The sequence below is a fragment of the Necator americanus genome, chromosome IV, assembly GCF_031761385.1.
Source record: "Necator americanus strain Aroian chromosome IV, whole genome shotgun sequence".
NCBI lineage: Eukaryota > Metazoa > Nematoda > Chromadorea > Rhabditida > Ancylostomatidae > Necator > Necator americanus.
Window position 1 is genome coordinate 31,959,036 of NC_087374.1, and position 24,984 is coordinate 31,984,019.

Consider the following 24,984-nt stretch of genomic DNA (forward strand, 5'->3'; position numbering starts at 1 on the left):
TCCTGCGATTCGCTATGATCTCTGGAAGTTTGGTAGAAATATGGAATAACTGCAAACAAACCAAGCAGTTTGGTAGAAATATGGAATAATTCCAGACAGAGGGTTATTTTGTGCCCAACGCTGTATTAGGCAGTTATTCGATGTTTTTATTCGTTTATTTATTTATTTATTCACATACACTAATGGTGAACCAAAAGAAAAAAAACACAAAACACATCTGAGTCAAAATATTCAAAGAAAAAAGAAAAAAATAAGAAGATGTTGTGGAATAGTAGGACGATGTGAGTTACTCACTGAGTAATTGTTATGTTTCGTACCAACTCTCATAGACGTGAATGCACTATTTAGCTCTCATCCATACAGTAATCGTAGGTGGAAAATCCTCACCGAAATAATTTGGATCTTATATACGTAAAACTTGTGTAATACATCTGTATACACATAAAAATTATCTAACATATGTATGTAAATTAAATTCTCTCGTGCTTCTGGGATTTTCTCGTCTGTTTTCCACAGACGGACACGATCAACGATGATTATCCGAAAAGAAACCGTGCATGTCTGCAAGTCTTATGTGCCATAATACTACTGGAGAGGGAGAGAATAAACAATCGTAGATTATCTTGGATCAAAAATCTCCTTCACATCAGGAATTGCAGGAAGTTTTCTCCTCAGCTGCAAAATTAACGGCGAATCCTGCAAATATTGCAATGTTTTTGCTGCTTCCATAATTAATTTGATCACACATGAGATTCGATCACGTTTCATCGTTCACAATTCTCAAAGATCACAAAATAAGTTTTCATCTAAATTAATTACCAATTCACTTTGTAATTACATATAAGTGATGACTAACTGTACCATACAATACAGGTCTAATTAACTTACTCCTCTAAAACTTATAATCGCACAAATGCACTGTAATTCTCTTGGTGGTTTACATTTTACACATGGTTGTTACCCCGCTAAGAACAGCATTTAATTATCCGGATAAGTTAGTCCTTAATAGATTTGTTAAATTTGTTAGAAGACTTTCTAAAAGGCTTAGGTGTTCACTCGATAATTGCATAGCAACAAAGAACGTCATTTTTTTTCTCTGTTTCCATTACAAAAATTATAATTACATAGAAAACCGACCACGCATCAGACGTTCGAACGATAAAAATCATGCTATTCGGTAATTTTTTAAGCCCGTCCTGTTCGAGTGTACAGTGAAAACATAGGATATAATTGAGCTTTATGGGATTTCGAGTGGATCTTGGAGTGGATTTGGAGTGGATTTGTTGACTGATGTGTCACTATTTCCGTGTTTGTGGATTTTTGCGCTTCCTTGTTCGGATTCTGGATCAGAAGGCAGCAGTGAACGGAAAGCAAACCGTTTGCTCCGAGGCAAGTCATGGAACGTGTCTAGATTGATACATAGCTGTAGTCGGGTCAAAATAACCCTGAGGCTGGTGCAACTGCGTAGGCGGCTGCGCTCAATGTGGCGCGATGCAGACAGCGTTTGCGTTCGTGGTGGGACCACTCGCTCGCCGCGCTTGCGCTTGGACTACAAACTTGAGTGGAATTAGTGATGGTCCCATCAAGAATGGAAACGCTGCCTTTACCGTGCCGTCTTAGCAGCAGCCGCCTACACTTCTTGCACCCGCTTCAGAATGTCGTTTTGACACCAGCGGTTCATAACATGGAAATTGGCCATGCGACCGGCTGACTTGCTAGTTTTTAACGAAAAACCACCAAAAAATCTGATCGCTTACGCGTTGTGGTTGGACCCACCAAACCTAGGTTATGGATATTCTTTTGGAAAAGAAATATCACTGCACTGGAATGAGTCGTACATATTTCTGAGCCCATTCAGGTCCGCTTTTTTTTCCTGTAAATACAAAGGGATTTCTTTCAAATAATCTCTCCTACTTAGTTTGACTCGAAAACCGGGAATAGGCATCCTCCATTTGAATTCATTTCTAAACTTTATTTTCCAGTTTTTTTTCATTTTTTTCATTTGGAACAACCGTAATTGTTTGAAGAATCCGAATCACGTCACGTTAATGGTTTATTTTTGTCTTTCTGTCAACGCCTAATCGTTGCAAATGAGCCCATAGAACTATGCGAGAAATTTTATTCAATCGTGCGGACTTACTCATTTATTTCTCCTTTCAAACATGATTACGACTTAATATGGGATTGGTTTTTTTTCTTCTTGGAACATGACAACATATACGTAACCGTACGTGCGATTTATATACTTATAGTCATCGCACTTTGACGTCATTTGGATAATTTATCACGTTCACTGCGAGATTTTTGAAATTTTGAATTTTTTCAACGTCATACATCTGCATTTGTATCAGAGTAACAAAATAAGCAATTCTAAGTTTATAGGTATTTTGTGCTAATGATCCCGACCAGTAGTGGCTATAAATTTCAATTATATAAGACAAAACGTCGTTTTATTCATTCAGTGCACAAATGAAACTTTTAAAAGTTTTCTGTGAAATTTTTGACCTACTTAATTTTTAACTTCCTTATGGACATATGTCTTATATAGGTGCTTATGAAAATTTAGCTGTTTGCAACCCTTAAGGGTGGTCGTAAATTATAATGTACGTGAGTGAGTGGATGCATAAATATTTTCATAGCTTTTAATTTTTTTGAGCTCATCTGACCGTGGCCGAAGCAAGGAAATTTTTGCGGACGAAATTTTAACGGCTTTGATCTCCTGCGAGAATTTCTCGGAAATGTATATTTTAAAATTTTCCGTTCTTAATAATTATTTTCTGCTTTTCCCTTAATCCTATCAAGAAAATTCAATGAAAACTTATACAGCAGTTTATTAATGACTAATGTACGTTTTAGATATGATGTCAATTTTGTTTGCGTTCATTGAAAAAATCGGCAGAACTACATAAGTGACTATTTAGGGTTCGTAGCTAAGTTAATTCCCTCGCAATTATAACAAGAAATACTGTAAAACGTCAACGATGCTTCGAATGAAAATAATCTGAAGCTAAGAGAGCTGAGTGGAGTAATCCAACGATATCCATAAATACGAATAAATACGAATAATAATATGGAGATCATATTTCAACCACTAGAATACTAATTTACTAGGATCACTAGGAGGATCTAAATACACACACACACAAATCTCACTTACTAAGAACTTGAAGGATTTGCTTGGTAGTTCTCGTGGATTTTTATCGTATTTTGAAAAAAAAGCAATCACGTTAGGGACATAATTAATTCAAATCCAATTTAAACCAATTATTACCAATCTTAGTGCAGTTTTTCGATCAATAATTATTTGATTTTGCTTAAATTTGGCAATACGTCTAGTTGTGCAATTTTCGGTTTGTCATATTCCTTGAAATTCAGGAAGATAACCTGACCTGCTAAGTGTTAAGTGGAGCATTCAACCCTTAAACCTTGATATGTGAAGGATATTGGTTAAGAACGTTGGCAGAGGAGCGCTTCTGTCATAGAGGCCGGACAAAACAAGTATTGTATCCTTCTTTCTTTCTTTCTTTCTCTTTTTTTTTTTGTTATATTTTGACTGTAGTGAGGATGTAACTGAATAAGAAGTTATGAATGAGGAAAAAAAGTGTAAAACTGACATAAAACTTCCTTCTTCCTAAAAAAAAAACTCAAATCTCCCTTTCTTTTATAAATATTTCTGAGAAAAATAGAATTATCTTTATTTTCTCTTCATATTCGTAAATAACTTATAAAGTTATAACCAACATATACTATACATAGCGTAGCGAGATCTGAATATGACGTCACAGAAGTAGAAATAGATACCCGTGTGTGTGATTGCGTACTCTAGCTCAGAATTCGGCAAGACTATTTTACCAGAAACGATGAACCAGTTGATTACTAACGAATTAACAGATACAAATCAAGTCATCGTCAGTAAATAATACCAGCAACGTTTACACACGAGAGAAGATGAAGAAATTAGAAATGACGTCATCCACTTTTTGTTTTTTACACTACACTTTACCGGAACCCTAAAACAACAACACGGATGTATAAGGATGATGATGACGCACAAAGGCATACGGGTTATTATTGCAAAATGAACGATGAGGAACGAATGATGTGATGATGATGATGATCGGTGGTCAAGATTGGCACAAAAATTGAGAAAGAGGAATCAGAAGATGAGAATGAATGATGTGATGATATGAATGATGATGAGATCCTTTTTTTGAGAATGTACAAATGTTTTCCTTTTTTCTTGGATGTGTATGACCCGGTGGTAAGCTACCAGCATACGATACGATTCCTATACTTATGTGTATATGGATGTGTGTAAGATTCGAATATACGGTAGCTTTAGAATGCGAACAGATGTCGTCGACTGTGCCGATTGTGACGTTTCGGAGCGTTCGTGAACATTCGCATACACGTTCGGAATTTATCCGTTGAGAAACACTCTGATCTGCAAAATGCGAGTCGTAGGAGAGGAAGACGAAGAGATTGTGGATCTTCTAACATAGGAAATTATTAATAAACGAGGAAAAAATGTTCCTAGAAGAAAGAAAAATAGAGCTCACCTGCATTCTGCTCGCATATTAGGCACTTCATGATTGTGGAACTCATGGCAAAGTTCGCATATTTTCTCCGCAACCTCCATCAATGGCAGATTCATTTGCGGTGAGCAATCGTTACTCGCCAACGGTTCCTCCACAATTCGTGCATCCGCCGACTGTGTAAGCAGTAGAATGAACGGAATCAACACAATGTAGCAGATCATGCTTCAGCTGCTGTAGCCGTCGTATATATGTTGTGTGTGGAGTGAATGTGTATGTGTGTAGAGCTTGAAGAATAGGCTTTTGTAGATCACAAGTGAGTTGAGATTGTGTTCAGAAAAGAGGCGGTGTTATTTGGCTTTATATAGGCCGACGGATAGCGGAATGTTGAGAATGCGGCCACGCCCATCCTGTCTCCGCCACCCTTTTCGCCCCTCCTAGATCCTCCTCGAGGGTTTCTCCGCCCTCGGCAACTTGCATGCATTCAAGTACAGTAATTCAACGTAGTACAATTTTCTCTAAATGGAACACTCAAATAATTATATCTTTACAAAAAGTACTTGGGATTTAGGATTCTTTTTGTGACCTGCACATGAACTAGCACACAAAAAAAATTCAAGGAATAAAATCGACCTTAAATGTATGGTTTGCTTGCGACTGACTGACTAACAGCGCTTTAAAATGCGCTCATCCAGAAATTTCAGATCTGTACTGGCCTGTCTGTAATTTGCAATCACCTGAAATTCTTATTAATTCTCGTCAAAAGAAGCTTTCCATTTATGCAATTGAAGGAGAATAACGTTGTTGAAAAAACCTTAGAAAAGGTTGTAATCGATAATTGATTGATGACGTAATCGTGAATTCGGAAGGGTAAATTGCGAATTTCACCTGTAAAAATTGGAAATAGGCCAATTCAGACCAGCATTTTCCTGAACTCGCCTCAAAGTTGCATTTTTCAGTAGTTGACGGAATTATTACATACCATTGGGAAAAATTTGGGAAAAAAAACAACAGTGATCGATTTATATGAAATCCATGGTATTTCATTATAGTGAAATCAACTTACAATACATTTTAGTATTTTTTTTTGATGGCTAAAATGTACGCAAGGGAGAAATTCAGATGAAGCTTAGGTTTCTAACACGTTATCAATAAATATAAATATATAATATTGATAGAAATGTTGGCAAACATAATACAGAATAATATTACAAATATTAGCAAATATTATAAAAATGTCCTATCAGATAAGTATGAAACGATCTGAGTTTCGAACGAATCGAGTTTCAAATCGCTCGAAACATTCGAAAAATAAATGCAAAGAATCGAGTCATTTGAACTTGAAAAGTTACTCGAAAAAAGAAATCCGGAAATTTAACACGAAATTTCATCGTACCTTTCGTAGATACAAACCCTTTTTCGAGGGTGATTTCTAAAATTATTTTATTATTATTTATTGTTACTTTTTACAACTTTGCCCTTTATTATTTTTAATTTCTAAAGTCCTTCTATCGTTCTCTCCCTTCTATCCCACATATTTTGTCTCTATTTTTCTCAAAAGTGCTCTAGATAAAAAAATTGTATTTCTAGTAGAAAAAAATCTTCCTCAAAAAATAATTTTTTTTCTTATTGCGTGAAGAGGACATTTCGAGAAAGACTTGTTTAAAGCTGTGAGCAACGGTGAAAAAAATCTTCTCCGACAATTTTCCAACTTTTCCAACACTTTTTCATCGTTACGCTAACACTGCAACTAATAATAGAAATTACTTAGAAAACTACAAATAAAGCGAGAAAAAGTCTACTAAAAAAAGAAAGCTCTCAAAAAAAAATCAAATTTGGCTTGCAACGAGATTTTTTTCTTTCGTTACAAAAATGTGCTTCACAAAATTGCGGGCAATATTTAAATGTTGTAACTTAAATGCCACATTTATTACAGGACAATATAACGATATGTCATTTCTGTTTTCAAATCGTTGCAATTAACGAAATATTTCCATTGAGAGAAGTTTTTCCAGAAAAATAAATGTACTTGCATGTCATACTTCTTAGGATTGCATGAAAATAACACGTTTAGCTTCGCGAGTTCTCAATAGACCCGGGTAGCGTGAATTGTGAAAAGTTTCCTTTTACGTGAATTGCTTCCGGTCAACCGTTAGTGAAATATTCACCTGAGTTGATATTTATGAGGAATTTGGGCTGGATATTGCGTGAAGCTTGCCACCAGAATCATGGGCGTTTGGGCCGGATATTGCGTGAAGCTTGCCACCAGAATCATGGGCGTCCTACAATCTCCGCCAAATTAGAAAACGTGTGCAATTTTGCGTAGATTACAGTGTAACCGGGTATCTAACGGTATTTCAGAGTAGTGGTTCTTGGGGAATGTGTGCTGACCTCAACATACGCTGTTTACCATGACATTCAACTAAGAGGGGGGAATTTTTTTTCGTGTAGTTATGCGTGCTCACGTGCTTCTAAGTCAACTACGCATAATGACTGGGTCGGAATATTGGCAATGGGTCACGGTATTGGAGTAGTTCATCATTTGTGCTTCCACTTACCTGTTTTCCTACTAAGCATTGTTTAGGTGGCTCAATCACCAGTTTTTTTTTAAGTTTTAACTAGATGGAGGTGGGGTTGCTAGAAAAAATCAACCAACCCCAACTGGAGAGTATTTCGTTTTGATTATTCGCTCAGGGGTTCTTTTGGTGAGTGCCAAGTTTTCCTTCAAAAATTTCGAATTTATCTATATTTATTTAGGTCAGTGAAAAAAAGTAGCTATAGAAATCTCTGATCAATTTTGAAGTTTTTTTTTCGGGTTTACCACCGCAAAACGCTTGTCTGCCTGGGTTGTAAAGAGCAATTCAAGATTCAGAAATTCTAAAAAAAATATTACTAAGTCATAGTGAATGTCTATAGAATGTTGTTATTTTTTCTTACTTGTTTTGTTTCTCACGAAAACATCGCATTAGTGAGGGATAGTGTGTTATCATTGGCTCAGAGCATATTTCAGGTATAGATCAGAGTTCTAGAATTTTTCCCCCAACTGGAACCCCCAGAACTTTAACTCCGCCCACACAAAATCATCATTCGCTAAGCGCTCAGCTTATTTTTTAATTTCCAACGAATAATTACGTACCTACGCAAATTAAAATGATCCAAAATGATCATTTGGATTTTGCGTCTTTGCACGGAAACTGCTATGAGCACGTCAGATTAGGATGATCCAATGTTTTTCTACATGCGGTATAATCCAATGCATGTGCAAATCTATCCGTACACGTAGCATCCGCTTTTCTAAGCGGATTTGCTACGTTTTGACGGGAGATTTTAACGTCTCACGCTTCACCAGCCCTTTTTTTCGTCTAAGATATGTTTTTCAACTCATAAGCGCGTCATAAATAGAGGCAGTAAAGAAACCAACTATAATTAGAACTGAAAATTTGTGTAGAGTAAATATAACTTTTTTCTTTGCAGTTTTCTGTGGTGAATGGTCAAGGACAGATGTGTGAATTTCACTGTGAACTCTAAAAAATGAATTTCACTCTAAAAATTCGATAATTAGCAATGCGTAAACAAAATAACACACTACTAAATGTTTTCTTTTCTTTTTTCTAACCCTACGGAGAGGACTATAAGTAGATCAGCCTTTTTTCTTTCGTTTCAACTCTCAACACAAACTAATTTATCGAATTACTCCCTCCTCCTGATGTAATTTTTTTACCTTTCAAAAATCCATCAGCAATATTTATACGAGCTTTCTGAATTCACACTAATTTTACGCAAGTGGTCGTACTCTGGGAGATAATAGAGATTGCTCCACAATGTGACATTTGGGGAATTTTTAATTTAAATGTGTACTTATGAAAGTAAGTGGCTGAGATAATTGGCTGCTTCCATCCAATTATAGAAAAGCACCATGATATTCCCACCATGGAGTAACGGGTTCTCTTCTTGAGTACAAAATTTTAGCCCTGACCTTATGTGTAGAAAGTCCTGCGCTTTCCCAAGTAACAATGAGGTCACTCGCTTTCTAAGATTTTTTCCAACAAAAATTTTTAATAATAACCGAAAAGAAACATTAAGTGCATGAAAAGAAAACTCGGGCGATTCTTTCAAAAATAGAATCTGCAGATACTAGATTTCTTGGCACATGTTCTGTATTCATTTTTTTTAAGATTTTCTTTTTCGAAATCAATTCAGTGTTACCGGACTTCTTCAAAAAGAGATAAAGCATCTGATATACTGTTGATGTACTGTTCTTCTGTCTACTCAACAAAAACGAGATGAAAAATCGAAATTTTGCACTGTGAGCAGTTCAGCTGCTCCTAGTGACGAGCGCTAATGTGAAAATTTTCATTCGAAATCCGAAACTGGGCCCAGTTGGTCCTACTGCGTGTGAATCAAGCAAAAACAAAACTGAATTTTTGGATTAGGCCCATGAGAAGCGCAATTGAGCGCCCAGGAATCCTCCTAGATGCTCCCTTTAAATTTTCTACTTAACTAGAACTATATGGAACATTTTGCGTTCCGTAACGTGATGTAATGCAATGTAAGCTAATGTTTTTCTCCTGAAACATCTGCTGATTAGATATTTTGAATTCCATGAAATTTTGCATAAGTGTAGGATAAATTAACGACCACTATTCAAGAATATGTTTGAAAGAAAAGACAGTAAAATAAAAACTCTTTTAATTTTTTCTCATCAGAAATTGTAATCAGAGGAGTTTAACAGAATATTTCGTGCAGTATGACGTGTATCGCTACATCACTGATGTGTTGAGGGAAATTATAAACGAATAAGCTGCACATATCGAGAACAACTCGACTACACGCAAAGTTTTCTGCCCAGAAGCTGCGAGCGCCTTGAAATTCTCTATCCGTCGTCTTCTCATCTATTCTCGGACCTTGATTAATCCACAAATAGCCGTGATAGCGCGTAGCCATTAATGACTCATGCTGCCGCCAGCGTATTGCGCCACCGCGGTATGCGACGGTGGCGCCAGCGCAAGCGCAGCGGGATTTCCGGCGGAAAGCGGCGCGGAGCGATAAAGATTATGTACGCGTGTGTTGGCGTACGGTGCTACGTAGTGGTGGAGTGATTGGAATGCGACGTATGTTGTCGATTATGATTTTCGGGTGGTGAGGAGAGAAGACGACCCAGCGCCGAAAAGATCGCCCCGATGAAAGCGACATCGCAAACATCGTCGCCGTCGTTCTAGCGCAGCATAAATGTCCTGCAAACCCGTGTTGGAAAGTTCATTTAACGAAAACCATCAAAACTACTACGCTCCACTAGTGATTTATCGGTATTTTAGATCAGCGAATAAAACCAGAGCTCTTATCCAGTACACCTCTCTTTGGGACTATGAGTATTGGATTCCTCCATGAGTGGCGACGCTTTTAAGTTTAGATTTCCAGAAACGTAAGCAAGAAATGAGCGACGAGCCAATCAATAATGTATTCTCCGTTGTTGTTGATGAGTTCTTCCCAACAAGCAGTTTCTGTGTTTCGACGGTAAAAATCACCTGGTTTCCACTCAAAGAAATCGTCCATCCAAGCCTCTGGTCGAACCAACTTTGAGCCATCCTAAGAGGCATCGCATCTTCGCCATACATTCCACAAATCTCTCGAGCAGCTTCTGTGGTTTGGTCACCTCGATTAAACGCAAAAAGCAGAGGGTGTCGAGGACAATCTTTTTTCTATCGACTGGATACTCCACTTTAATGACCTGAAAAGAACAGAAAGTATATCAGCACAGAAAAAGACTAAACACACTACCTTAAGGATCACATAATTCTCCATCGAATAACATAAAAGGCCGCATAAGTCGCCAAAAAAATTTATTTCTCACGCAAAATCTTCACTTCAAAAAACGCCAGGATTTGTAGGTCAACTCTGTACGAAACTGAAAACTAACCATGGAAACTGACACTTCTTCAGCTCTTCTTACTTACACTCTTCTTAGAAAAATCCTTAACGCAAATGGGTTAGGGGTGTAAAGGGAAACAAATACGTACTTCGATAGATTCGGTAGAAATTCTATCCTTCTCTGGCGAAGCACACATTACTCTTGGAAGCGGATTTTCCTGGGATGCTCCTGGGTACTGTTTCAGTTCCTCTTCGGATCAACTTCGCATTTAATAAGAAGAATAGGAGACGGAGACTGTAAGGCTAGCACGAAGAACGAAACTTCCACACAAATTCCGGATCAGTTCTAATTGTGCGATTGTATAGATAGGATATGTATATCTACACGTACAATCCGAGCCATTCTTATAAAACATGGAAAGATGAACCACCTGCAACATGCCACCAACCTGCGCTGCTAATCTGCCTTTGGTGCGGGACGCTCTTTACCTGACGCCACAACCCTGCATAACCAGTTGGGCGTCCTGCAACGAATACACAGCGCAGACGATAGACGATCGAACACAGACGCACTTGAAGCAGGTGTTTTTGACTTTTTTAAAAAGCATTTAGGTATTTCAACGAGAGATTAACATATGACGAATAATCTGTACGACTATGTAGCGAGAGCGTCGCTGATCAGTATCTTGATCAGTATAAGGAATTGTGGAGTGTTTCGAACTCTTAACTCTGATATTTTACGAATTGAGTAAGCTCCTATGTTGAGATTTTCGTTGTCGTAAATGTTGATGTAGATGTATTGTTGGTTTTCGTTTTTTTTTTCTTCTACTCATTGAATTAGGCTTCCTGTAGATTTGGTTCACTCGATTCAATTTCCCTCCACGTGTTTCAAACGATCCAACCGAAGGACGGATGTGTCGCGTGATGGTTGAAAAAAGACGTTCACGTATGCTCAACTAATAGGCTCGCATGGATAAATGATGGCAAGTGACAAACTCGAACCTGAGGACCAAAGTTCTGCTTGGATGATGACAATGTGCGTCATTTTTTTCTTGATCATTTTGTTCACTGTTACAGTGCCTCAGATTTGTTCATTCCCCTTCCTAGTTATTTCGTTATGTCGAGTCCAACTTTTGAAATAGATGATTTTTTTTCGAAAAAGTGCTCCCAAATGCGAACTTTTATGAGTTCTAAGGACTGGAACATCATTACCGTTCCGTTTACTTTAAGAGTTTATAAAATTTGACGTTAATTTAGTGTTTTGGTGCCGTTTAAGACTTAGAAGTTCTATTTCTTCTCGACAGACAACAGCCAAAACAGCCAGACTTCCGTTTTTTCTTCTTCTTTGTCCTACAAATTGAGACTGAAATTCACTAAAGTCGTAACCTCGTTATTAAGATTTTGTTACACTAATTTCATACCAGAATCTAATTCTCTTCAGAAAAGTATCCGTTTGAAGCACTGTGATTGAATTCGGTGAACAATCCACATGTTAAGCTCGGAACCTAAATGAAGAAAATTAAGGGATTTCAGGGTAACAGCGGTTTTCAGAGCAAAAACAATTTTATATTTTATTTAGAGAGTTGATTCTATAAGATTTGTTTCCATTTACAATGGTTCTTTTTTTTAAAATGAATTTATTACGGAGGTGAGCTTCCTGGCTGACTGATTCCCGTGTTTCTTTCCTGTGGATTATTTTTGTTCTTTTAGTTGCCCTATTATGGTCATAGCACGCGTGGTTGATGGCACTGGCAGTTTGCCAAGCACGACTTAGTCTGATTAATTGCCTTGTTTGCACATTTTCTTGGTAGTTTTCTTATTTGGAGCTTACAAAGATTTATGCTGGGGCGGAGGTGGCGCAGTCGGTTAGAGGTCCGCTGTGGCCGCACGCTCAATGGTTCGAAACCGTACTACGGCTAACCAGGGCTTTTATCCCTTCGGTGTCGATAATTTGGTACCAGACTTGTACCAAGGGATAAAGATATGAGTTGAACATCGGCTGGCGCCCCGTAATTCATTGTATAGGCCAACCCGCGTTCCAAAACCTCAACGATAATTGTCTTGCGTTATAATAACGCGGTTGTCCCAACCTACATACGCGATTGTTCGAAGATGGGGCTGGCAGATCACAGTAAGTTTGCATGGCCATATGACAACGTTGTCATACGACAAGCAGCTTACATAGTTGCTGGACAGTAACTGTCATGAGGACAACATGATGTATAATAATTTTGAGGATTTCATTGTTGTTATTGAACATGTTGTTGTGTTCGAATAAATTTGACTTTTAGGAGTGATGCTCATCCGATATTGAGTATGTTCCACTTGCTATCATCTGTCACACGTGCGTAGTAATTGCAATGATGGAAGTATTTCGCACAGTTCGCAGGTATGTATGTACTTTCACGTATGAATAGATGTATGTCGTTTTTAAAGTCTTTGTCGCTTATTAGAATTTTCTTCCTTAGTATCATGAAAATGACTTCCTTTTTCTCATGATTTTTCCTAGTATTTTTTTTTGCAGCTCCATCCATTAGTGTCGGGTCGAAACGACCTTATGGCACAATTGAGTTAACAGTGCTCGAGGTAACGAAGTAACGAGGTGAGGTCCTTCCTCAGCTCTGTAGCTCAATTGAAACTGGCGAGGTAGCCAGCGTAACGTTCACATCATTGCACCTCAAATAAGGTCGTTACGGTCTGTAATTTTCTTCTTTTAATTTTTTGAATAACCTCGGCGAGAAAAGCCTTTGCCGTAATAACGTATTTTCCTGGGGTAAACCTCCACAGTCAATGCCGGAAAATTTCGAATTTCCTGGGAAAGTCCAACTGAATATCTGGAGAAGTCGTGGAGGATTCGAGAGAGAATCAAGCTTAATTCATCTTGAACAGGGTGGCTCTTCGAAAGAACTGTGGTCCACGTCTGCAACTCGCTTGTTATTGCTATTGTCATTAAAATTCAGAAAATAAAAGATTTCCTGAGACTACACAGCACATAGCTTCACTTAAGCCTGATTGAAATAATCGAGAAGAGGACTGACAAAAAAGTGGAAATACAGCTAAATCAAATGAAAAACAAGGAAGAAGAACTGCAGTCTACATATGGGTACACGGTCTCACGCGGCCAAAAACTCTAGTTGGTGTAGTGTGGTGTTCCCAAAAAACTTGTGGACTACGTTGTAGCCAACGTTTTAGTTTTAATTACTGTGTGTTTCACATGCTTGTGGATCCTCTGGAAAAAGGTGTACTTTGGAAGCGGGGATAAAACTGAGTCGTCAATGATGCCAGGAATACCCCATGTGATATAGTTAGATCAAAACTGTGAACATGAAGCCCGGCGCAATTACACCAAGCGGACACGCTCGAAGCGCTGCGGGAGAGCATAGCGGTTAAGAGTGATCCCTGCTAACACCACTCATCGCGCATGCTGTTCGCGATGAACCTACCTCAATCCCGACCGAAAGCTATACCGCGCTGCTTCGAGTGCAGCCGCTTGCACCGTGTTTTCATGTCGTCTTGACGCGACTACATCACTATCGTCGTCCTCATCATGGGGATAGCATGGGGTCGGAAAGTGACTCAAGCTTCACATTCTTAAAACAGATTACGAGGTTTTTTTTTTGTCTCATGCAGAGTTGCTCTGCTGAGAATAGCAAAAGCAATCAGCTCATCAAATATGGATGTGAGCTGCAACGTGCAGTGAAACGTCCTAACAGTGCAGCGTGCTTCATTTGGAGCACGTCATTTTTTACGTGGAACAACAATAAAGTGAAGCGGCTGTATTTGACAATTGCATAAAATTTTAAGTAGTTCTATGTGTTGCATGAAAAGCTGAATAACTTTTTCTGAAAACATTGCACTTCACGTTCAATTACGAGACATGACTTTGTTGCGAATGATATAGGTATTCCGAGAGAGTAGGCGAGGATTTTCATTTCACTCGCAGCGCACAGGGTTTTTTATGCCTCACTCCATTAAAGTCGTGTCAAAACGACCTGAAATTCGGTGCAATTGCGTAGGCGGCTGCGCTTCAAGCGGCGCAGTGGAGCTAGTACTTGCGATTGAGGTGGGATCGTTGCTAGCCTCAGTCGGACTACAGCGATGAGTGGGTTTGCTGCGGTCGCACCGCTATCGCAACCGCTTGCTTCACTGCCTCGCTTCGAGCGCAATCGCATACGGAACTGCATTAGGCTTCAGGTCATTGTATAGCATCCCTATAGCCATACATTAATCTGAAGTGTACTATAACATCCTGTAGTGCAGGGCTTAGAGAAAAGAAACGATACTAGGAACAGGAAAATCCTCGATGTCTAGCACATATTTGCACAATATTATATCTGAGAATTGCCACGAACAGTGCTGTAATGTTTAATTGTTCTATTGCTTACAAAAGTTATTGAAAACTAGGACAACCAAGAACAACTGAGTAGCAAACATTGAATGATGAAAATTATGGTTCAATTTTTAACTTTTTGTACAATATTTACCATGCAGTTCTGAAGTATGAGTATTTTCACAATTAGGTAACCTATTCTGAATATGTTGGCGTTTAGGATGCATGATTCTGCATCTATGGTGGAGTTCAACATCCTTCAACCAGCACGTATGGAACGCATGGAAATTGTGGCCAAATGAGAAATTAATCTTAATGTCCTTCTTCCTGTTATGTTACCTTATGCCCTCATCACATCAAAAATCACTCACGTATATTTTTCCTCTTTACATATTGTTTTCTGAGAGCTATATCAGACCTCCAGAAGTCACTTAGGGATGGTTTGTGTTAGAGGTCGTTCTAGTAACTTTTCTATATTTCCCATTTCTTTCCATTCCTCTCTTTTCCTAATCCATTTTCGACAAAATTTAGATTCGAACTCTTCACCACTCTGGGCTTCGATGTGGAGAGCTCGTTGACCTTCGCTTCGACTACCTCACGGTTTCAAGAGATTCTCATACATCAGTAGGAACAAGTGGTAGTCCGATGCCGCAGTTTTAAGTGGTAACGATTGTAGCTATATGAATCTCTATAGTTTTTCCTTATTTCTAGCGTTTGTATGTCGCTTCTGCTTTTCTTTTCAATTCGAATTTGTTTCCTATTGTTTTTGAAGCGCTGCACTTTCGTAGCCACAATAGTAATTTTTTGATGAAACACAAAATACAGACGTAACATTTGCTTCAATTCGAATCGAAATTGACGTGGACTACAAAGCCGTATATACATTCTAACTACGGCTAATATTAACCAGGGAATTGTCCATGTTTTTGCTGACTGAAATTGTAATCGTAGTGTTATTCATAACAATCAGTAGACAAACCGAGGACTCGCAGTTACAATTTTTTGTAAAGCGTAGAATATTATCTTCGTTGTTTATGCAGTTTAACTAGTGTACGTGTAAGAGATTTCTTATCTTCTTTCTAATTCTTATATTCTTCTCACTTTCCTTGCAATATTCTACAATGACGGCTTAAACTGGACCGCCAAAAATCAGACAATTTTTCTAGAGGAATCCAGACCGCGCAGCAGTTACTCCACCACACTGTTTCTCATTTTTGCAATGTGTTGACGCAAATACAATCTTTGGCCGTTATCGTCTTAAAAGGTGAGGGATTAGGCTCTCAGCACATTTTACAGACGCGATGAGGTTAACGTGTGCGTACCGCTAACAATTGGTGATTGTTGATCGATTGTTGTTGCGAGTTCGGTCGATAATCACCAATTGTTAGTGACTACGCCATCGCGTCACTGAACTCTTTTGAGAGGGTGAAGTGCTTAGCGTTTACCAACACATTTGGATGAAATCGGGTCAGTGTTCTTATCCTCCCAGACAAGTCTGGTGTCAATTTGTCTTCATCTGAGGTGTGAAATGCTTTGTTGGCCTCGGGTGGTTTCAAAGCATACACAGCTGTGCTGGCGTAGCGGAACCCTTTAGCACTGCGCTACACCCTTCCGATCCTTTTAAGAACGACAGGTCATGGATTTATGATTTGAAGACGCAACGAGAGAATAAACTGCTGGTCGAATTCCGTATTGAATTCACGTAGTGAAATCATGCGGTAAAGTCATCTATTTTCTCTTCTCCTAAAATGTTCTGTTGACGAAGGAATCGTGGAGTTTTCAACGGCTATTTGCTTAAAGAACATCCGACAAACTAGGACACTTCTTTGTATGAAGTAGGATCGGGTTCTACTGGTTAGCTCTCGAAGTGCGGATTGGAATTTTTCTTTAACGTGAAGAAAATTTGATTTTTTCACGAAAGAGTCTCTTGAAGATGCATGAATAGTCAGCTGAAAAGAAAGAAAATTTAGCTCAACGTACAAGGTTGTCAATCGGACAAAGAACTACTCAATTTTTCTCATGCATCTTCAATGCACAAATGACATCATCTTAGCTGAGAATTAGAGAGCTACACGTATGAGTGCTTACTAGAGGGAATTTGCAGAGAAAACGTGCAAAGAATGATAGGGAAAAAAGAAGAAAACTGCAATATCGCAAAGTCATCGACGATTTTGCATTAATAATCTGAGTAGGTGAAGGGAACTCTCAAAGCGAGGCAGTATCGTGACTCGTGACAGTAACTCTTTGGAACATCCTTATTTAATTTGAACGATCCATTCAGCGTCATAAATTCTAACACTCTTCAAAAACATGCAATTTGTTTGTGATTCGACATGAATTAGAATCTAAAAGAGGGCACGTTTTTGAGTATTAATCCATTTTACCCTTTTTTTTTCGGGGTTTCTTCTCTGTCAAGCATACCTACTCGCTTGTCGGATTATTTTCTTCACTGGGGGAAAGATACAGTGTAGGTAGGATACAGTCTCAGCTTAACAAAAAATGCAACTTTACTGAAAGGTTTCTCTGCTTTCATAGTTTTGAGGGATACACAAAAGATGATGTGACTACCATTAAATCGCATCGTACCATCTTGTAACTAAATCATGTCATATCAAAGCGTAATCATTTCCCTCTTAAAATCAACGCATATCATTTCGCTGAAATGGAAGCAACATACTTTCCTTTTGCTCTAACCATGCATTCTTTCTGTCGAAAAATGCACTATTTGCAGGAGTCATTTTTGCTTCAATTTGAAAAGCGCAGCTGATAAACCTGGACTACCGTGTGAGGCATATGGGAACATGCTCCATCACTGAAAACATGTGAGCCCTGTTTCTAGCGTTTCAAAAGTGGAAATTTTGACACCAGCGACAAAGGGCGCGAAGGGAACAGGATCAGTTCGGAGTGATCTACTATGAGCTATTCCAGCCCAACGAAACCATCACTGGGAAACCTTACCAATAAAAATTGATGCAGCTGAGCCTCGATATGCATTATGACATGATAAAATGATCTTTCAGCATGGCAACAGTCGGCCACATGTTGCAAAAATCGTAAAGGGAAATTTGGAGGCGCTTCAGAAGGATACCCTACTCCACCCGTCGTACTCACCAGAATTAGCTCCTTTCGACTACCACCTGTTTCGGATACCTTAGTGATGCTCCGGCCGAACTGCGCTTTACATTTTCTGAAAAAGCAAAAAATTGGGGCGCTATTCTGATCGCCTCAAACGACGAGGAATTTTTCCAATCCGTATGCTGCCTGAAGAATGGAGAAAATTCGTAGCTAATGATAGACAATACTTTGTATAAAAATGATGTACCCATTATTTTGAATAAGGATTCAAAGGTACAAGAAACCTCAACACTTATTTGTACCCCGAATATTGTCCATTTCGTAGACTTAGTAGAAGTTACTAGAGTTGCTGCGACTTTACAGAAAAGAAATAAATTGAAAATCAAACTGCCCAGCACTATGGAGCTCGTCCGACAATGAACTAATGCTCTTCCGAGTTTGAATGAACTTATTTGAAGACACACAAATGAGGAAGTTCAAGCAACACCGCATCGAACGCATACGATTTCATCCGCCTACACGTCTCATTGAGAGTCTATTTTCAATGAGATGCACCATCTAATTACATCTTATCAGAAAATTTACGAGTTTTTATTCTCCTCGATTAGAATAGAAGTTGGGGAAATAGAGGAGGAAATAGAATATATTTCAATTTGAAAACTGTGGAAAAAGGTCTGGGGAAGTCTTCTCCTAATTATTACATTTCCCCAAAATTAGCCAGCTACTTCATCTTGGGGCTTAAAGTTGTTTTTTTTTTTCGTTAGATCGGAAAATTCCGTTCTTAACCACAAGCAGAAAATAATGAGCTTGAAGTGCAGAGTTTAAAGACGTTTTGAAAGAAGTTATGACTGCAAGTTTTTTTTTACTATAACGCTGGAATAAAATGGTCCACCAAGTTACATTTCCTTTCTTTTTCTTAAATTTTGAACTTTTTTTCGGCTTTCAGTTGCATCGTGCCGGGAAATCTCTACGTATTCTGAGCAGAAAATGTAACATACATAGAAATACTCTGCTCTACAGGGAATTAAGGTCTGAATTAAGCAATCAATCATTGATGGGTCGGTATGTGATAGTGAAATAACGGTAGTGCATACTCATTAAACATGTTCACAACTCAAATGCCACTCACTTGTGTTTGTAACCGTTAAGTAATTTCAGGAACAGTTCTTTATTATGTGGATGAAATGCTACATCGTCGCTGGTGATCCAGACACCGCAAAACTCATTCGCTGGTGTATTTATCGCTGACGAATGCGTGCTACTAGCAATCGTACATCCGATGGAACACTACATAAGACTAAATTCAATGTATATGGGTTCCGTTTTCACTATCTCCAACGACTCGAATCATTGACCTAGGATAGTGTGGCACTTGACGTAATAAACGTAATACTGAGCCATTCAATCTCCATTTAGGCCCCTATGGACAGCAAGAATCCCGAGATATCAGGTTAATAAGGGTAACCATCTGAAAACCTCGTAGAGACACTAGTAGACAGCTGCAGTATCAATATAGATTGTTTAAATGGATTCAAGCTCGTCCTATATTCTATAGCAAGTTGACGAAAATGACCTTCACCCTTTCTGACATATCTGCTCAATCTAAAGTTTTTTAGTTGCAGCTTAATGCAGGAGCGAGTTTGAAGACTGCCAGAAACCCTTTGTTCTATTTTTTCTGAACATCAGAGAGAATATTTTAAAAGTATTTAACTCATACTACTGTTTCATCGAAAGTCTAGAGAACCGGATCCGAGAGACCTAAGTTCAGCCGTATCCTGTTGCGTTTTGACTAGAGCACCTTTGAATTGCATGTTTATTTTCTCTTTTTCTATGATTTATCAAACAGGAAAACGCAATATATGGATACGAATATATAGGCCTGAGCTTCATTTTTGGTTATCCTTTTGTTCCTTGGAACGTATTATATGCATAGCCTGCAGCTAATATTGTTGCGCTACTAATACTGGTATTGCAGCAGCTACTCTAGATGTTGTTACCTTCAACGTAATCGAGAGATCGTTAGAATTTCGTTTGGAATAGTCTATAGCTGTGAGAAGCAACTACTTACCTATTCATGGAAAATGCGGCAACAGACTAAGTCTGTCTGATTAGAAAGCGTCAGGGATTACATTCAAGATCACGTCAGAGTTATTTTTGAATGCTAACGCCTTATGTTGCTATGAGTGTAAGCGCTTTGAACATTACCCTCATAGCTTTTTTTTCTAATTTTCACTTGTTGCACGGACACGGAGAGATTTATGTTTTTTAAATTCAGTTTTTGAATGATAACCGAAAAGTTGCCGCCGCATTTAATAGCAAAGTTCATCTGTCCTTCCAAGCGTACGTCAAATGACACGACACTTACGGAAGCATTGCAATTTTGTGAACGTCGTGGCTAATTTTCTTAGTGGCCTGACTTTTCTTATGTCGTGATCATCTTCATTTTTCTCGAAAGTTGCTAACGTGAAGAGAAACCATCTGTTACACATCCAGGGAGGAAGACAGTTTTAAGATGTAAAAAAAGAAGCAGTGGATACAATTGATGGAAAAACTCCGGTCTATTTTCCATGATCCACGACAATTTTCTTCCAATGTAGAAATTGCACCTCAAGTTGTTGTTTGTCTCAGATTTAATTGGCTTCATCAATGACACTATCAAAATGGCATTTAAAAGAGGTAAGACAGATAGATGGAAGCAAGTAGTTTCTATCTAACAGTCTTACGTTGCCTAGCACCAACAACCAACGACCAGAGCTATGTGCGAGTCATCGCATGCTATGAGTTTCTACGTGGCCGTGGTCCAACAACCACCTCCGCCAAAGTTTGCGCTTGAAGAAAACACCGTCTCCCTGCACACGCCTTCATCGCTGGTGTCAGCACTCTAGGACAAGTGGAATATGGCTGAAGGCCAACCTCATTTTCCGAATGCCGTACTGGATTCGGGCAACGGAGCTCTGTGTGGTGCCTTGAAAGCAAAGCCCATGGTCACTACTCCCAAATCATCGACCACACTTGCTGTGAAAACTATCTCTATGGCTACCATGACATGGAGATAATACAAACTGGTGACACGAAACATCAAAAAATTTGCGAAGATTTTGTTTGCGACTTCTTCAATCCAATACGAGAAGAAAAATTATTTGAGGTTTTACGTCCACGGCACGTTACTGACTAAACATCTGATTTTGGTTGTTGACTTTACTTGCGAGCTAATGATAATATGTGATGTCATTACTGGAATATCCTCGTAAAAATATTAGCAAAATGTCGAGCTCAGCAAGTAAAGTAAACAAGCGCATGCACAAAGCTGTCGCAGAATACAAGAGCATTTCCAGTGTCGAATTTGTCGTAGGATCCACGAAAAAATAACTTTAAATAATCTTCACGGACTTTGCAGAAACATTGGTATGAGGGAGATGTTACAGTCTCTCACCACTGCTTTTTAAAGTTTTTTTTTTGATGATGATAGTATGAGAAGTAAAAAGTAGCAACAGGTAATAACACCTTTTTCTTTAGATATGGTCATCGTCACCCAGCTTTACGGTCTGGGAGCGTACGTCTCATATAATTTGCACAGGTATACGGTAGAAGCTGCACAGATATCGGAAAAAAGTGCTGTTGTCCAGCATACCACCAAAGCCCAATCGAAATAGATCAAATACCCGGAAGCAGCATCTTCGGTAGCAACACTCCGCTTCATTCCGCTGAACTGCTAGACATGTCGACGTGAAGATATAAGGAAATCGCTCGATATCGACAGGCAGATCATGAAAGACTGTAAGTTTCATAAGCTATGTAAGACGAATGGTGGATCCAATGACGAATGGATGGATTCTGTGCGAGCTGCAAATCGAGAAGGTTGGGCAGAGGTACGTTTAAAAACGGCACGCCTCGGCGTAGATGCGGGTAACCGTAACTAAACCAGCATAGCGAACGAATTTAGGTTTTAAAAAAGTGCTTCACGTTGAAATTCTTCTCAGTAAATGTTATTTAGCGTCACTACGCGGAAATGAAAAAAGCATCACTGAAGAATCCTGAAGATCATAGTTCGGTTATTGCGGGTAGTAGAAGGTAACGCTAATACATCGTAAAATTCAAATCTGAACGCAATTTTTGTGGGACAAAATTAATAAAGGGCTCAAATTTTAATTGATATTCCTTGAAATTGAGCTTTTCAACCACCAGAAGTACTTATTTTGTGGCTCTAAGGAGGAGCATTGTATTGAGCGTAGCCTCAGAAAAGGCTGTTGAATTTGAATCTTCCCATTAACGGATGGAATACTTGAAGGAAATCACCTGTCAGAATTCGTACAAGAGATTATTACTGTTGTGTTGCCACTTCCACAAAACCTCGAAGAACTCCATCATCCCAAAGATCGTTTCCCAGGATCATTGCAGGCGGCCTTGCTGTTTGAAAAGGTTAAGATTAGCCCCTTCAGCAGTCTTCAGCAGCAGAGGAGTCTGGCAGGCTGAATTCGATTTCTTTTCGGAAACGTTCATTCATATAGCAAATTCTCGCGATCTCAGTGATTTAATTTGTTGCAATATTTGCTGTTATCTGATTGTACTAGAAAAGCACGGCAGCTATCTCAGCCATCTATGAGAAGCTTGTCATTTCTCGACAGAATAAAATTTCATGAGTGCTGCAATGCGAGGAGACTCTTGCTGTGTTTTCATCAGCTGCCTGTTGTATCCTCCTATCATTTCAAGCTTATTAAATTCGTATTGTATTTTGTTTATTGTTGTATTGTAGCATTGTGTTGTATGCGCTTGTATTCCTTTATATTATTCGGCTAAATAGTTTAATTACCCATTTTGAAGTGTGGTTGACTGCGGATGAAGTGGTGGTGTTCTATCGCGTTCCGTGTCCACAAACTTATGATGGTGCATCGGCCGGGCCATCACCCACATTCACAACTTTTGTATGGTCAGATCATTTCATCATGTAAACGAATGAGCTCTTTGACACAATCTTTGTCTGCTATAGGAGGACACATAAGCAGGCTTCGCACCCCTCTGCTCAATTGGCAAGAATTTAATAACACGCAGCAACTGCTCACTCTCACCGCTGAAAAATTGCGCTTGAACTTTTTGCTTGTGTGATCAGAACCACGATCACTCTGGCCACTTCCATCGCTGCTCTTTGCTAAGGACTCGATCAGACCTTTCGCATGGCAAGCAGTTTTTAGCCAGCCGCAATAGAATGAAGACGGCAAACTGCTCATACTCGACCCAGACGACGTCGAACCGATCATATCTTACTGCATCGAAACGCTTCACCTGGCAGCACTACAAGATATTGGAAATGAACTCTTAGAAAACCCAAAACCCTTCGAAGATCTCCTTTCACAACTATGTTTTCCGTACTTTTAAAGACCACCCATTTCCTTCGCCCCGCTCTCAAGGGAAGGCAACGGCACCAAGGGCGACACACGCCATCCTAATTCATGGATGGCGGCCATCAGATCGAAAGAGAAGGCCGGAGTGTGGACATCTATGACGAGGATAGTGAAACCAAATGGGAGAAAAAGAACGAAGGTGAACAACTAAATCTGAAGCAGCTCACAATGAGTGGGAACATAGACTTCATCGGTTCCATCGAATCTTAAGAGGTGGATGAAAACAACGGAGTGAGGCCAGAAGATGAGCTAATAGTAATAGATGAGGTGACAGACGAGGTAAAAGAAGACGCGAGCGAGGTTTAAATGCGCCACATTGAGCAGGAACTCGCTGAGTTAATGCAGGCGCTCATCCAACTGTACAGAATCATCATAATTCTTTAAAATCAACAAACTTGTGTTCTACGAAGATTCCTTCTGTGAAGCAGCAGGGCCCCATTATTCGGACTCGTGTCCGATGGTCCAGTAAGTACCCGCGCGCGAACATGTGGTTCAAGAAAGGGGTAAGTGCGAGCTTTGTCCAGAGAATTTTTGGTTCGGCGGACGAGACAAAAGGAGGAGAATTCCACGCGACCTTAGTCGCATGTAGGGACATCATTCCTCTATCTGTGACTTTCCCGAACGGGGCAAGGAAATCTGGTATCGGAGCCATCTTTGAGAAGCTTGCCATTCTTTGGGCAGAATAAAAGGTCGCAAGTGCTTATATGCGGGAAGACTCTTGCTGTCTTTTCATCAGTTACCTGTTGGATCCTTCCATCTTCTCATTTCACGCTTGTTGAATTCATATTGTATTTCGTTTATTGTTTGCGCTTGTATGTTATATTATTATTTGATTAAAGGATTTGATCACCCAAGTTTGGGGTCTAGTTGATTAACGATAAAGTGGTGGTGCGCTATTGTGTTCGGTGTCCAAAAATTTAATTCATTTCAATTATCTGCCGAATGGATGCTGAATGAATAACTCCAGAAGTGGTTTTTGATGTCTTTAAGATTAAAAAGATTGAGAAAATTAGACTTACCCCTCCAACTGCCCTTGACATTGCACGAAATTAGTCTTCTCACATTTTACCAGGAAATAATGGGATGCCGCTCTTACTTCACTTCCCTACATTACGGTGGTCGCCATCATAAATTGAATATTTTAAAGAAAGATTATCATATCCACACCTAGCCAATGCCTGGAACGTACGCCTATACTCCAAGTAACAAGGTTCTACTATAACTGAGCAGGATGTGCACAAAATGCAATAAGTCGCCAAAGTTAGTACTTCAGGGTACTGTGCAAATTATTCATGATGAATCTCCGTCTCTAAGGTTTAGAGGATCTCTGGAGCAGAAGAACGCCTAAATCAATGAAATGGATATACTCGACAATGGTATCGGTAGTTCAGTGCGAAAAATAACTTTAAAGCTTGAGGCATTATGTAAAGGAAAGATTCGAAGTTTGGTCCTACTTCAACGACCTGAGATCAGAGACGCTGCACCGTTGCCAAGAAAGTAACATTATGTGAGTCGGACGCGTAAAGCTTTTCAACTACTGGGCAGATCCGTGAGCGTTCTTCTTTACGAAGTCCTTCAAAGAAAGATATGATGCTCTTCGAGTCCCTCGCAAAAAAAGAAGAAACTGGGGAACCTTTGTACACGATGGGATGGAAGTACTACTGGTTCTCGATCTAACAAATTGAAGAACAACGGCAGCACAGCCGGTAGAGGCGATACGAAATTTTCGCAAAGTGAAAAATGTGCAAAATGAACGTATCAGTTCCGAAGACAAGAA

The 24,984-nt window shown here is 39.2% G+C and overlaps 5 protein-coding genes across 6 annotated transcripts; 4 read left to right on the forward strand and 1 right to left on the reverse strand.

Moving 5' to 3' along the window:
- Positions 1–4,338: 4,338 nt before the first annotated feature.
- Positions 4,339–10,337, reverse strand: RB195_003415 (uncharacterized protein; the record flags this gene model as incomplete). Of its 2 annotated transcripts, XM_064201057.1 has the most annotated exons (4): positions 4,339–4,444; positions 4,560–4,711; positions 10,111–10,263; positions 10,314–10,337. In XM_064201057.1, the coding sequence occupies 4 exons, from the start codon at positions 10,335–10,337 to the stop codon at positions 4,339–4,341; spliced, it is 435 nt and encodes a 144-aa protein (XP_064056938.1). The 2 variants fall into 2 exon arrangements, with proteins under 2 accessions (XP_064056938.1, XP_013309225.2); XM_013453771.2 differs by lacking the exon at positions 10,314–10,337 and having other exon boundaries at positions 10,061–10,150.
- Positions 10,338–10,841: 504 nt separating this feature from the next.
- RB195_003416 (uncharacterized protein) lies at positions 10,842–11,363 on the forward strand (the record flags this gene model as incomplete). The annotated part of the gene is made up of 2 exons (XM_064201058.1): positions 10,842–10,985; positions 11,256–11,363. 2 exons carry the CDS (start codon positions 10,842–10,844, stop codon positions 11,361–11,363), a joined length of 252 nt encoding a protein of 83 aa, XP_064056939.1.
- A 17-nt stretch (positions 11,364–11,380) lies between these two features.
- On the forward strand, positions 11,381–15,035 carry RB195_003417 (uncharacterized protein; the record flags this gene model as incomplete). Its single annotated transcript, XM_064201059.1, has 4 exons — positions 11,381–11,439; positions 12,695–12,747; positions 12,975–13,005; positions 14,954–15,035. 4 exons carry the CDS (start codon positions 11,381–11,383, stop codon positions 15,033–15,035), a joined length of 225 nt encoding a protein of 74 aa, XP_064056940.1.
- Positions 15,036–15,065: 30 nt separating this feature from the next.
- Positions 15,066–18,991, forward strand: RB195_003418 (uncharacterized protein; the record flags this gene model as incomplete). The annotated part of the gene is made up of 4 exons (XM_064201060.1): positions 15,066–15,104; positions 15,265–15,357; positions 15,900–15,997; positions 18,967–18,991. 4 exons carry the CDS (start codon positions 15,066–15,068, stop codon positions 18,989–18,991), a joined length of 255 nt encoding a protein of 84 aa, XP_064056941.1.
- A 2,584-nt stretch (positions 18,992–21,575) lies between these two features.
- Positions 21,576–22,757, forward strand: RB195_003419 (uncharacterized protein; the record flags this gene model as incomplete). The annotated part of the gene is made up of 3 exons (XM_064201061.1): positions 21,576–21,677; positions 21,803–21,879; positions 22,562–22,757. 3 exons carry the CDS (start codon positions 21,576–21,578, stop codon positions 22,755–22,757), a joined length of 375 nt encoding a protein of 124 aa, XP_064056942.1.
- Positions 22,758–24,984: the final 2,227 nt, after the last annotated feature.